Here is a 16,161-nt window from a genome sequence, read left to right on the forward strand (position 1 = left end):
AAGCTAATCCAAAGGTTAATTGAGTCACAATTAATATATATAAGTAGTAGCTAATTACGAGGCAGAAGAAAAATTATCAAAAAGAAGATTTTTAAATAAATTTAAATACTGAGCTCATCTGATATCAATTGGTAGGGAATTACATAGCAGGATACTTTGCACTGTAAAGGAGAGTGATAGAATTCAGTTTTATGAGTAGCAGTTTCAAGAATTAGATTGTCTAAGGAACGCAAATCAAAACTACCGCCAGAGAGGAACATAAAGAGTATCTATAGAGTATGTGTAATATATAAATAAAAAATTTCGATTAGATAGTTAACTTTGCAACAAACCTAACCATATCCACCTAAGTCTGCTGTGTGTTAAATAAATGTGTATTTACATTTAAGTTGTATATAAAATTACATAACCATTAAAATTTAAATGTCACCCAGTTATTAATTCTGAGAATCGTATAATACTGTCAATGACGATATTTGGATATCGAACAGTCAATTAAATTAACCTGTTTGACATTATTTTAACGTGATAACGCCTGATTTGCGATATTAGCTCTTATTACAAAGTATTACGGTGCGCGCGATTCGAAATGTGTGTGCGTATTATGTGCCAGTAGTACAATCGTGTAGATAAGGGGATGGCCTTGGCTGATTTGCCTTATCTTGCGAATTTTACGCCGTATGGTTCTAGTGACAGCGGAGAGGAAATGGAGCGATTATGTCAATCGATTAAATGAGAATTGTTTGATAATTTCGCCATATCATGACAGATAACGTGATAATATGTGCAAGTTGTATTAAAATATTGCCATATAACGCACTTTTGTTTTTTTAGTTTATTTAGCTATTTTTCCCTGCCGCTATCATCTATATAATTTTACCAATTCTTAATAGACTGGCAATGTCTATGGGCAGCGATATCACTAAACATCAGATAAGGCGGGAGCCCCTGTTACATTAAAAAGAAACTCTTTTGATACTACGGTCTTTTTTATAATCTATGAAAGAAGAATAAAAGAAATTGCGTTACATGACAGTCTTGCGTATAATATATATTCCCAATAAACTGTTACTAAAAATAAATGCTCATAAAAACCTTAAACGGTAAAACTCGAATGGGTTTACGAGAGTTATAAAAATTAATGATTTAATTTTGATGTTGAATACAAAAATAATTTGGGACTTTGTACTCGTTTTTCCTTAAATAGATTGATTAGCCGTTATCAGTAGCGAATTATTGTTTATCTTAATAACAATGCTCATGGTAACTGTTGTCACTATGCTAAGCTTATTAATTATCGTGATACGATGCTCTTTGGCTCAAACGTTCGGTGCAGAAAACCATCTTGACAAAACATAACCAGCAATGAAGTTGACGCATAAACCTGTTGTTGATAAAATTAAAATTATTTCCTTTTGCTCTGCCCTGATTCGTTGTAACAATATTCATACTTTAATTCGTAAGTAATGATTACAAACTATGATACAATTATTTAATTGTAGAAAACGAATCTAATCAAAATAAACTTTAATTCTTAAAAGTAATAGAAGAAATCTCAATGATTAACTCTCGATCATACAATTCCTGATAATCGGATTCCCTGACATATATGTTTTTAATGACATTTCTCGTATTGTCCATCTTAGTTTACATCATCAAGTAACCTCACTAAAATTGTAATAAAAATTTGTAATGTTTGTAATTGTTTACTCCAAACAATTTTGCTTTTCTATTAGATTTCGCAATACGCGATTTTATAAAACTCCGTGATAAAATCGCTGTATGCCGCACTCGACACTGCTGTCATAGCAACAGATTTGGCAACGTGGTACATTGCTTTATAATATGAAATTAATAAAAGCCATGTGACAGGCACCACGGTTCAAATGGGAGGTTATCCGCAGTTAGTGCAAGGGTTATCGACTTATACGCAGCACAGATTTGGCAATTACATTGTTGCTACAGGATTATTAGTGCAAGACATCGTAGGTGGCCAGATTTTGCATTAAAAAACAAAATCGTAAAACCTCTTTGGTCTCATTCATTAAATCATTCTAAAATTAAATTTATTTGTAAAGAGCTGTATTACATTATGCACTTGCGCGTTGCGGGAGAAAGCGACTTCTGCGCATCTAACGACAGGCCAACTTATTGAAGATGGACACTGGACTGATACTAGATGAGGTTGTATGGAGTATACCCGTTTTACCCGGATATGTATCCAACTTAGTTTGTCTTGGGTATCACCAGTTAGAAGTACGGACTTTGCTATCACAGTATATTTTTTAAGGTATTTTAAAGTAAGGTATCTTATGCGGAAATTGCTAATATACCTTTTTATTGTCTGTGGGAGAGGAAGTTGGACCAGATTCGACCCTTTTGATGATAGCTAAGGTGTTGCTTATAAATTATAGATCCAGAAATTTATTTAAACAGGATCTAGTCTGTACGGAAGAGAAAAGTCAGCAGCAACAAAGAGGGACTTTGATATCACACTATATTTAAGGTCCTTAGAGGTATATAATGCGAATGTTGGATAAACTGGGGCTGCGAGCGCCAAACAATCACACTTTACCACCGAGCAAGCGGTCGCAATTGCCATCAGTGGTTTTTACTCAAGGAAGGACAATTTACGCGCGTCCCTAGGAAGTGTGTGGTGTAGTAAGAAGTCCGATCTTGAAATTGTATTTAGTTTGAACTCAAATATATATAGGTGATACGAAGTTCACCGGATCATCTTTTTTTTATATGTAATAGGAGGGAAACGGGCAGGACACTCACATTGCCAGAAGGCTCGCAATTGCGTTGCCGGCCTTTTAAGAATTGGTACGCTCTTATCATAATATTATGGTCATAGTTAAAAATGTTGCATTAATAGGTTTTCTATTGTATTAGTACTTCATGACTGTAATTAGATAAATAAATAATGTTAAATCAAAAATTTCTTGTTGCATTCATAATTTAATACAAAGATATAATCATGCAAATAAATGCGTCATGTTACAATTATTGTAGTCAGAAATTTTGCGATTTCCTTTGCATTCCTGTGAACGGTGGAATATTTTTTGTTTTACGTAAACATTATCAGATGTAACATAAGTAACAGAATAAGAACATTTAAATACAAATTGAAATTTTGTTTTTAAGTCTCGAATCGCCTGCAGCAGGAATTTATATATATAAAAAGGTTATGTTGGTTTGTGTACGCTTCAAAAACTCAAAAAGTTCTGCACCGATCGAGCTGAAATAAAAAAAAAAGGTGAAAAATCCGCATCGAGGATTCTTTTTATCATTTTTTTTCTTTTGTTGTTTTCATAAGTATTGCAAAATTAAACTTATATGAAATATTTTCTTTGTTTTGCTTCTCTTTTCTTAACCATTCAATCACAATGTGCCACAGCGAAGCGTGGCAAGGAACAGCTAGTAGTATATAATCATATAGATTATACGGCCTTAATACATAATACCAAATCAATAATTTAAGTGTATTTAAGCCCAAAATATCCCACAAATTCTAATACGCGTCTGGCTCGTCCGATACTGTTCTATCAGTGTGTGATAAAATGCCTTATAAAAACGGCCGGCCAAATAAAACTGACCCATCGCGCTGTAGATACATATTCTATTCAATATGAGGAGACGAGATCATTTTTGTCTGGCCACAGACTCCGTCCTACCGCAATAGGTCATACGATACGCGCTCAAGGTGAACGGAGGTGAATATTTGCGCAATATTTTATTTTGAACATAATACATTTGTCTGTTTTAAATTAAACGATACATGACTTCGCGGGTTAACTTCGAATATTAAGCTCCAATCTATCTCTATCTATGTCACGATTAGCACACATTGACAAATTCCTTATGCTTTTGACATAAATAGTTGGCGTTCCAGTGCCTGCGATCTATCGCGAGCTATCTACGGCTGAGCAGTTATCTCAATCCCACTTAAATTTTGGTATCTTTCAGTCACTATGTGGAGCCAGCTGCCCACCGAAGTATTTCCGAACCAATTTGACTCAAGAAAAAGCTTACCATTTCTTAAAAGGCCGGCAACGCACTTGAGACACTCCTGGCAATGTGAGTGTCCATGGGTATCTCTTAATATTAGGTGAGCCTCTTGCCCGTTTGCCTTCTGTTAAACTGACAAACAAACATAAAAAACTGTGTCATTTTGTGCGTATCACTTGATGTTCGTTATCATTAACGTTCCTACTTCAATGACGTTTATCGTTGTTTGACCAAAAACTAAAAGCCAGAAAGTTCTGGTCTTTATTGAATAGTAGTTTTATGAAGGACTGAGTTAGCTGTCTTCGCTTCTTCTTCTTGAGCTTGGGGCATTCTCTCCCTGGATAATCTCATTTGACTATTAGGGCATTCTTTTTCATACTAAAATATTTTTTAAGTACCATTTTATTCCGCGATACTAGTATTATGTACATACCTACCATACAATTTTTCTTAGAATTTCCGTCAATTGTAATAGCATCTTTATTGTGTTGTTTTAAGGCGTATTTTACTCTGCATTGTTTTAAAGTCTTGCTTTGTCGGTTATGTTGTATACCTCTTCCTCGAATAAGAATATTGTCTGAATGTCTTTTACGATTCATTAATGTTTATTAACGTCATAGTAACAAAAACGGTTATCAAAACTAAGATTTAATTTAACAGAAATTCGTAATGTGATATTTATTTTACATACGTATACTATATCTGTTGTATGTATTATGTAACTGATAAAAGTGATGTTCAATGTCAGAACATCGAACAAATTTTTAATTATCACGCATTGTGAAGAATTTTATTCGTATCGAGGGCAACATATAACATATATTTATATACTTCTGGTACACAGATTAGCGTTTCTATTCAAGCTGTAATCCATCTTTATAATGTGGGCCTCAGATCTGTATATTTACTGTTCATTTGTTTTTTATAATAGGCAAGTTGATCAGCCTTCTGCGCCTGACACGTCGTCAATTTTCGGGTCTAAGGTATGTCGGTTTACTCACGATGTTTTCACTGTATGAGCGAGGTGCACATAGACAGCAAGTCCATTGGTGCATGGCTGGTGTTCTAACCTACAATATCAGGGATGAGAGTCACGCTAATAAACAATTCAATGGACTACTTGTTCAAATATTTTCGTAAAATACATATATTTAAAAACATGATAAATTATTAAAGTGTTTGATTTGAATTTCGAATGAAATTCTTTAACTATATTAAAAATTACGAATCATAACATACAACTCGCGTGATTATTGCGATTTTAGAACGATTCCAACAATGGCCGGTATGTTTCAGTCAATTTCCATAAAACCAAAATGAGTTATTCACTATATATTAGTAAAAACCAAAATTCGTTCGAAAGTTCTTCAGTTTATCGCGTTCATACACGCGGCAAGGGAAATTTTAATCTGAATAATGAATTAAATTTCTACTGTACAAGCATTACCTGTCCACAACGTATGCCTAACTTTCGTACTAACTGATCTAAAATCATGATTCATGTGTCCTTTTTTTATTTTAAATATTGTCCTGTTCACTGTTTACATATGTTTTAATTGCTTTGTTTTGTTCCATTCGTTTTGTCTCCATAAACTATATACTCTAGTATTTTTGCACTTCCTGCGCATTAAATTTTATTTCTCACACTGGTTGTCTGGAAGAGATCTCTCGAAAGCGATAAGGCCGCCAGTTGCCCTGTTTTTATTTAATTATGTCAATTGTATTATATTTCTGTATACAACGAAGTGTTAATAAATATATATTCGTACAAATATATCACGTGCTCTGAAAATCGTGATAAACAATGGATACTATAAATGAGATATAGTAAATACTATGAGATATGGGGATAAGGAAGAAGATAGCATTTTAGTACGACTTAAGTTTGTGAAGGCTATGTAGATAACATATATAATCATTTATCTGTTATATCAACGCGTGGTCGATATCGATATCCTTTGATTATGGATTTGAAAAAATTTAAAAGTAATGAATCATATAATAAATTTCAAAACTATAATGACTTCGGGAGCGTTCAAGTATTACGTAACGCAATTTTTGGAGATTATTGACCCCCCCCCCCCCCATGTAACTCGTCGTAACGTTTTTCAGTACCCAAGTACAGTACTGTACCCAAGTATAGTAAAACGTTTCGTGACCACCTAGTGACTCCTTAGTTACTATTATGTGGTGTAAGTCGAAAAAAATATTAACAATAACGCGTAATTTAATCCCCGCCCCGCATCGTAACGTTTTACAAAAGGACGTTTTAAAAAATTACAGAACTACAATTATTTGTCATGGGTTTTATTTTCATATAAATGAACCACACAAAAGAACCGACCAAATATTCACTTGAAGATAATAACTTAATTAATGGCTTAACAATCTTACAGCACCCAACCTTCAAATATTTAATAGAAAATGGAAAATTTTGATCGTTAACGCTTTGTGAAAATCATTTAATTTTAGTGTTGTCACGTGTTTAACCACGAGACCGTAACAAGTGTCGCACGTCAACGTATTAGGCGCCATATTAGAATCTTCGGCCTCTAACAATTCAGTTTACTGGATATGTATGGTTCCTGGATCATCGGGTGCTTTAAATAGAAGATTTTTCTCTGTATTAACCACTCGCGTATAACAATAGAATGTGAGCGAAATAATGGAATGTTAATTTTTTTGCTGTCGTTAATTTCTTTTAAAATTCCTTCTCCATATGCGACAAGACACACAAAATTGTTCCATGTGCCTCGTACGAACTCGAATTACCTACATAATTCACCATTGTTCCGGGTTTTATCTAACTATGACACTAATTATGAGGATGTGAGAGAGTGAGAAAATATTTGAAGGGGCGGGAAGACTCGAATTTTGTTTAGGTTGCTAAATACAATTGCTAATATTATTTATTGTTTTAAATATTAAATTTCAGTTTTCTGTCTATTGATGCGCTTATTTGTTTCATTTTTCATATATAATATTGTTTATCTATGTAATCTGTTTTGGATTTTTGTACTGTCTAAGTGTTTGTTTTGTAATATTATGTATGTTAGCTGTAAGATTACTTATAATTAAATAAATAAATAAATAAATAATTGTTATGTAAGGAATGAATGCAAGTTAACAGTCAAAGAGTCTACGTCTGGCTATGCTCTAGGGGTGTAACTCCGATGATTTAGGAAATCGTCATGCTTATAAGTGATCAAAATGTACAGCCAGGCAATCATCACGCTTATAAAAGAAAGCCTGAGTGAGCCAAATGTACAGCCTCGGCTCTTAGAGGACGAACAGTTTGTCAAACTTTTTACAAGCTACAATGTCATATCATACAAAAGCTATGAAGTATCGCTCACTGTTCAAGCATTATTCTTGTAATCCGTAACGAATCATTGACCCATATCTACCCAAAGAGATTTAAAATGATCGAATGCGCATTTGGAAAATTTTGATACAAAATCTTTGATCTAATCCAGTGTCGTAATCTATCAGCGATTATAATTTTTGACAGTAGAAATCATTATTACCACGGGGAGCTTTTATTGCCCGCTCTATTGTTTATACTATACGTCTTTAATAATTTAATTTTTTTAATTTATTTCTCCGATAATAAACACACGTGGCATTTTAATTTACGCTGCACATCGTCGTGACGCTAATATTATTATTCCGTAAAAAAATTACCCCCAAGCGCCTAAAGAAGTTTCACTTCAACAAGAGTTCCTAATAGAATCGATCTTATTTAATTGTAACAATTACAGATTTAAGTATCTTAATATTGGTATCTTATGCATTGAAGGTGACTTTTTTGATCTTGGATGACGGAAGGGTCCACATTCCTCCAATCGGCGACCTGTGACCCCAGATAATAGAATTCTTAAATTATCATTCGGTTGTCTGCGTAAATAAGATAATGCGTGACTTTTATATGATCCAGGCGATGTAATTAATGAGCCAAAATCAAAATTCTGTTGCACTCGTCACGCTCAATTTACACATTACTACAATTAGAATCCTAGACGTTCTGAGCGATGCTGGATGTTCAAGTTACTTTGATTATCCTATATCCTACTATTATTATAAACGCGAAAGTTTGTATGGATGGATGTTTGTTACTCTTTCACGTTAAAACTTCTGAATGGATTGAAACGAAACTTTACAATAATATAGATTATATACCAGAATAACACATAGGCTACAATTTATTAAGATATTGTGTGAATTGTCCAAAATATCAAGTAAGCAGGAAATCTACGAATCTGCGAGCTATTCTGGCGTGCGCTGCCGAAACCACTACAGTTACGCAATTACACATATGTAATGTATCATGGAAATGTTCATGTACAAAAAAGCCTGCCATAGAATATATCTATATGTTATGTGTAAGCCATTATAGGCAAGTGAACCATAACTACAATAAAATTGATCACTTATTTCAAATGCACATTTGGTAGTACTAAATTGATTTCTAAATGAAAATATGTAGATAAAATATGTCTTTAACCACCACCAACTAGTTATTTATAAATGTATTTTTTTTTAATATAAGTTCTGGTTCGCCTATTACAACAGCAAACATTGATTTTAGAACGAGTACCAAAAATTGATTGGCTTCAGTCATTATTTTTCTTTAGAAGACTTTTTGAATGGAGAAAATAAATGAAGAGACAGAATTATGAGGTTAAGAGACTTAAAATGTAGCCACTGGTTGATGCGTGACTAATAAAGCGATTTTAATACAGAGAAAATCGTTGTCGTTACACGGGTGTGACAAATTGGAAATAAATCAGTCCTTTGGTCCTAAAATAAATATTTCCACTTAATCTCCCATTTATTGTATAGCGTAATGAATATTCATATACGCCACTAGCATTATTCAGAAGCCTCTCATCCGCCCCTGTTACATACATTTCATACATTTTACCTATATTTGCATAATCGACACATTGACTTATTTAACTGGCTTTGAGCAATGGGCCACGCTTTGTCTTTTGATATATTTTTTAGCTTATTACGGCTCACACGCTTTTGTGATGTGGATATTTGTATTCCCTGGATTTCTGGCTTTATTGAATTTTTGGTTTTGGTTTCATAATCTGTTCCTATATCATGCAAATCGTCAGAATTATAACCTCGTATGTCAAAAAACCTTTTATTGTTTATTCTTAGACTCTTATGTCATTTAACTGGTATTATCATGAAGTAAGGACTTATTTATGTTATTAATAAATAAGTCATTTTAAACATCCAAAACTAATTTTGACGAACATTGACGAAATGAAAAAAAAATTCGTTTCCTGTAATGTTTGGTTCTCTGGACATACGAGGTTATCATTCTACAGCGACGAAATGTAATATCTAAATAGTCAGGCCGTTCAGGCCAGTGGGAATATTGTTCCCTATAGGAAAGTCACATGATATGCACACTTGTCAGTTTAATACAATAACTAAAAACTTTAGATAATTGGACAATTGACAATATCTCATGTTAGTCTGTGCTTAATTTAATTCAGTCGAAATATGTAATATACCATAAACTATGTAGTTAATTTTGTACATGATTATTAAATTTTGCGATTTTTAGGCCATTGATCAATTTGTTATGGTTGTAAGAATTGAACACAATTATTAATTACGCTTTTTCTTTGCACCTAATTTAATGTAACATATTATTTATTGTTTCAGATATACAAGGGACTGGACATTGTTACAGCAAAAGCAACCCTCCAGGAACGGCAGCTGGTTCCTCACCATCTTTTGGATATTCTAGAACCACACCAGAACTTCACTGTTGTGGACTTCAGAAATAGAGCATTGAAAATTGTATCCTTACTAATCTAAACCAATATTTAAGGAAAAAATTATCCAAACTGGGTTTTCTTTATAATGAATAGGAAATTTTATGTAGCCAGAACCGTATGAACACTTAATAGACAGCTAAACGATCAGCGTGAATATAGATTCTTAAAAAAAAGAGCGTATTCTTAAAAGGCCGGCAACGCACTCGCGAGCCCTCTGGCATTGAGAGTGTCCATGGGCGGCGGTATCACTTAACATCAGGTGAGCCTCCTGCCCGTTTGCCCCCCGTTCTATTAAAAAAAAAAAGATTTTATTTTCGTGACAAAAGTGGAATTTCTGTTTGTAGGCGAAATCATATAAACCCTACGCTTTCTACTATCCCATTAAAGAGATACTTGGGTCTTTCACAACTCAGATAATTGTCGTCTAGCATTTGTGCAAACTGACAATATCAAATATTGTCATTAATTGAGAACAATATGTCGTTAATTCTATTAGTGGGACATACCAGGGCTGCTTCACTGCTGTACAAATACGCTTGTGTACACCCAAATGATACTGCTTGGTAACGTGTAGTAATTTTTTGTTCTCCAAATACTTTCATACATACATTTCTCAATAGGTGGCTTCATTGTAACTTTTTCGTCTAATGTTTTTATAAGTTAACTAGCTGACCCGGCATACTTTTGTATTGCCATGTCTATTATGTCTAGGAAACATTTTTAGTTCAATAAAAATAACTATCTACTACAATAAAAAATAAGGGTTGATCGAAGAGGGGTGAAAATTTAGGGTTGTATGTATTTTAATGTCACATAGTAAAAAAATAAAAAATTTGGGGTGGACACTCCTTATCACTTAGGGGTTTGAAGGATAGATAGTAGCCGATTCTCAGACTTACTGAATATTCATAAAAAAATTCATAAGAATCGGTCGAGCCGTTTCGGAGGTGTATGGTAACGATCATTTTGACACGAGAATTTTATGTATATAGAGATTAGTCCGAGTTAAACTATGAGATCAATCCACTTAATTACCGCCGATTCAATCTGGAAGTACACATGATAATCCTCTAGCAACTAATTGGCAAGACTATTTTTATTAGGTTTGACAGCTCCGGCCTCCAAGTCATTAATTACTGCGGGCCATTCACCACTTAATCCGATTAAGCTTTTATGAGTAGCAAGTACCAAACACCTTCGCTGTCTTTGGATTATTGATAGCTTCTTTACTGTAATACTAGATTCTTATTAGGAAAATTATTAACTATTTCGCCATTAAGATTAACATTATCTATTACACCAAATAAATTCTTGACTTTCACTCAGATAGATGAATTAACTAAGGAAAATAAAGTACCAATAATAGTGGGCGGTACAAACTATTATATAGAATCCATAATTTACAAAATCCTAGTGGAGGACATGAACGACACCAATGCGTTGCTATGGGATCAAAGTAAAAGGAAAAGAGATTCCGCAGATGAAGAGACAGAAACTAATAAAAAACAAGCTGTAGAATCTGAAGGTTCAATCAGCACTCCAGAATCTAAGGATATAAAAAAAGACGTGGAAGTAAACAGAGATAAAATACAAGAAGATGTTGATAACGAAGCGAAATTGTCAAATGAGGAGATCCATGCAAGATTGAAAGCGATAGATCCTAAGATGGCTGCTCGTCTACATCCGAACAATAGGCGGAAAGTGTTAAGGTAAGTGATAAAATTGCACTAAACATGAGTTGGTTTAATTTGATTACCATTTTTACTCCTAATATGATGGTATACCATGGATATTCTTATGTGTGTGTGTGTCTGTGAAAGACTGAAACTTTGAGTTCTAGTTCTTAATTAGGACATTCGATCTTTTGTTTAGTGGATATATATATTTTAAGTGAAAGCAGGTCATGAAGTTACGCTGTATTATCTGTTCTGTCTACGTATAGGATTCTTCTTTCTAATATTACAAAAACTGGTATTAAATAAATAACTGAATATTTTTGTCAATATGTAAATCGTTTTAAAATTTGATTAATTCATACCCTTTACCTCAAACACTCCCAAATATATGAAAACTCGTAACCAATAAACAAACGTTCGACAAACATGTCTTAATAATTAAACGATTTATATAAAAACAATTCATTCAATCACTTTTATGAATGGACATATCATTTGAAAATAATAACTCTTATTCCCTTGTAATAAGGGCTACTTCAACTGCTTATCTCATGTCGTGGTCACCCTTAACATTTCCTGTGCGTTCGAGATATACTAAATATTCTTGAATTTGGAGATTTCTAACGGTTATCACAGGAAACATTAAATCAAGCTGACTTTTAATCGTTTGGTTTTAAATATTGGTAGCTGTTATGTAATCGCCTCTGTACAAATTAAATTAATTATTCTCAATAGACGTGTAACAATGACCCATCGAACGTTGTCAAATGCTTTGTGGGGCCGTCTTAACTGAAAGAGGACACGGAGAGGTTTCGGGACTGTGACCCAGATTCGGCCTTAACGCAAAAGACGGCAACGTATACACACCAGTGTTCGTGTTGCGAGATGGGCTACGCAAGAGTCTTGACGGGCACAAGTGAAGTGAATTCATCAATTAATACTTGTTCGTACGGAGATCACGAGATATTTTCAGACCCAAAGAGAAAGATCAACCAGAAAACAAATAGATAGCGAAGTCCAAGCACTATTTATAACGCCGTTTTTTTTCAAGTAATTAAGAAATTATGTTTATATGTTAGTTATCGTCATAATGAATAGTAGTAATGATAATTCTTGAGTAGCAACAGTACTTACATGTAAAAATCAAATTGTAAGCATGATTGGAACAAAATTAATTCTCTTGACTTCGAATCGTGTAGACTAAAATGTTATGCTTTTATATCGTGTCGATTATTTAAGGTGAATAAATATTTCAATGATTTATGTATTCACTTAAAAGTAACAACTAATTCGTCGGTATATTTAAAAAAAAAAATACCGCTCGCTTGTATAGAGATCTAAATAAATATAAATCGCAATGTTGCTACGCACAAAATTCGAAGACGGCTGGGTCAAATCACTTCGGGGCTTTTTTAATTTATTTGCTTGAACTCTGAGGATGGTTTTATGGAGAGAAAATTTTGAAAAATTTACTTTTATTTAGTTTAAGTTTTCGAGAGAGCGAACATTGTGTTCAAAAAGTTAGATTAAGTAAAGTCATATCAAGGCGAAACGAAGTTCGCGGGATTTACATATAATTATTTGATAAAAACATTGTTAATATCTACTTAAGGACAAATATGTTAAAGTTAATATTTCAACATATGTCCGATTTGCTGAAGGTCAGTATATTTTACGATTAATAAATATTTGTCACTAATACTATATTAGTAGGAAAATTCATCAAATAATAATGAAATAAGCGTGTTCAATTGGTTCCTTGCTTTTTCTTTCTAGTCAAGGTAAACGGCCTTCTGAGCCTGACTGACACTGTTATTGGGTCGTAATTCCTGGCCCTGGTCGTAATTCATTACGAACAGACTATTATTTATGAGTTTTGGAATCAATTGAATGAAAAATATAGATAATAGTTATAATTTAAATACTGTACCTAGGCCTGTATAGGCCTCAGATTTCTGAATCTGTTTCATGATCATTTTTCAATCTAATACGCAAGTAGGTGATCGGCCTCCAGTGCCTGACACACGCCGTCGACTTTTTGGGTCTAAGACATGTCGGTTTCCTCACGATGTTTTCCTTCACCGTTTGAGCGAATGTTAAATGCGCACATAGAAAGAAAGTCCATTGGTGCACAGCCGGGGATCGAACCTACGACCTCGGGTATGAGAGTCGCACGCTGAAGCTACTACGCCAACACTGGGTCATCTCGTTTACGTATTTATATACAAAATCATGAATGAAAATGAAAAAATCTTGAGAATATTTCTTTTAATTCTTTATACAATGACATCCTGGACAAGTTTACAATTTAATGTTCGTTCGGTGAAGGAAGACATGGATATGTTTATGTCCGACACGGAAGTCTTTAAGAATGATCAGACGCAGAAATATCTGCCCTCATACACCAATACTTAATATCAATTTTAAACACTTCTAAATAGATGTACGCTTGGATGACTCAAGATAAGACCGTACCGATTCTTTAAAAACCGGCAACGCACTCGCGCTTTGTTTACCACAAAATTAACATTCGAAACTATCAAAACAGAGCCCTACAACATACCGTCACGACCAGGGATACCAGGTATACTTTATACATAACATTTTTGTTTATGTTTCAATTCGATAGTTTTATATGAAGCGATGACGGGTATCAATTGAGTATGTTTAAACATATTTTACTCGGCAATAAAGTACAAAGCAGTATTAGCATATCTTATAGCAATAGAATGGTACCACGTGATTTACATAAACATCAAAATTGAAGGCCAGCTGACATGATGACATAAAACCGCGACCAGTCGGCAAGAGCCATAGCTCAATTGGGCGTATTGCGAAAATGGCTTTTTAGGGGAATATGTACGGGTGTTCGTGGGTCAGAATTAACTGGCCGATTCGACTTCCGCGGGTCTCTGACCGACGTCAAGGATTTCATAGTTTGTCAGTGTGCGTAAAGTTTGACCTTGGCTCTACTATCCGACGCGATCGTAGGGTGTCTACACGTTAAGCATGTTGAACGTACTAGAACGAGGATGTTCTAGGACACGCGATTTTTTAAGGATGGCCTAATTTTCTACTGAACTAAACATAACTAAATCTAAACTAATATTTTTTTCATGGGTCAGGAGGCAAATAAGCAGACCTTAAATTAAGTGATATCCGCCGCCCATGGACACTGCAGCGGGTGTGTTGCCGATCTTTAAGGGAATGGTACGCTCTTTTGTAGAAAGCCCATAAGTCTTTTATTAAAAATACCATAGGCAGTTGGTTCCACAAAGAGGTGGTGCGCGGCAGATAGTTCCTTAAAAAGCGCTGTGTTGTGGAATGCTAGGTGTCAAGATGGAAAGGGTTTTAGCATTCTGCCTCGACGTATAATAGAATATATATTATCAAAAGTATTTTGTATGTTGTAACGAAATAAATTTAAAGTTGCGGTCGCCAGAAAGTTATATAAACGTAAATTTATCTTTGATATAGGAGTCAGGTAACCTGGTGATGGACGCACAGACTGCCGTTCGTATACTCGGGGCAACTCTGCGCTCAATAACTACCAAAAACATCAGTCAGGTACCAATTTTTGGACTGGCAATGCACTCGCGAGCTCTCTGGCATTGAGAGTTTCCAAGGGCGGCGAAATCACTTAACACCAGGTGAAGGCTCTCCTGATGAAAGGTCATGCTCTTCCGATTTTAAGAGAGGATCCAAGATCTTATAAGTTAATTATATTTTCAACTATCTCAATGATTTATGGTCACCACAATGATATCAAGAACGTGGCCCCTTTGATAAACCCCGAATTATTTATCGTACGATTATAATACAGACGCTAGTGTGTCTGTGTGTGTGCCGTGTCGTGAATAAATGGTCACATTACAATTTGTGAATAATTTTTGGTAACACGTTTTTCCCTTACTTGGCTGGGCCTCTTTGGCAATGGAATTTTCTTTGTTTTTTTTATATCCACTCGATAAAATTTTAGCGGAAAAATTACTAAGAATCGTACAATATTCTGTCGTATGGCATAACGGTCTGACATTCGATTCTCCAAGTAACATTAATTGTATCAGGTTGCTAATAATAGACAGGGTCTTTGTTTTAATTTCGCTGTTGTCCTGAATATACGTATATGGCGGGCCTTGATAGCTCGGGCTGTTAAGGCGATCGTAGCTGTCTGATCTAGCGCAATGGTGCTTCCTGCATCTTCAAAAGGTTAAATCAGAAGGAGATTACAAGACTACAATTTTCTTTATTAAAACCTAAGCAGAACAATCAAATATCAAGGTACACTGGCACAAAACTTTTTGAATTTGTTTTATTTTCTTTTAATTAATTTTTTTTATTTGTATTATTACTATGTAGGTTAAGAAAATTGTAAATACTGATTACAATTTAGATATTTAATTGTACAATATTTTTTGAAGCTAGGTCCAATATAAACATTACTGGTAATTATTTAAAGCGTAATTAAAACTAAAAGTAACCTTTTAAAGTACTATTATGTCTCTTTCTGTCAAATGGTGTTTACGCTGTGATGAAAAGAGACATGATTGCAATAAGACTCTTCTTTTATTTTACGAAATTTTACCATGCAATTCCAAATTTCCATCGAAATTTATGTCGGATTTGCAGAGTAGCCCCGCAGCATGACTTGCGAATTAGTGTATCATTATACA

General features: G+C 34.2%; 1 protein-coding gene across 1 annotated transcript in view; it reads left to right on the forward strand.

The window, feature by feature from the left end:
* Positions 1–16,161, forward strand: part of LOC125048576 (tRNA dimethylallyltransferase) — a 185,126-nt gene that overhangs the window by 68,556 nt on the left and 100,409 nt on the right. The window contains exons 2-3 of the mRNA XM_047647315.1: positions 9,697–9,834; positions 11,139–11,521. Of these exons, the coding sequence (XP_047503271.1) occupies positions 9,697–9,834; positions 11,139–11,521 (521 nt within the window). The remainder of the gene's footprint in view (positions 1–9,696; positions 9,835–11,138; positions 11,522–16,161) is intronic.

Source organism: Pieris napi, chromosome 4, assembly GCF_905475465.1.
Source record: "Pieris napi chromosome 4, ilPieNapi1.2, whole genome shotgun sequence".
NCBI lineage: Eukaryota > Metazoa > Arthropoda > Insecta > Lepidoptera > Pieridae > Pieris > Pieris napi.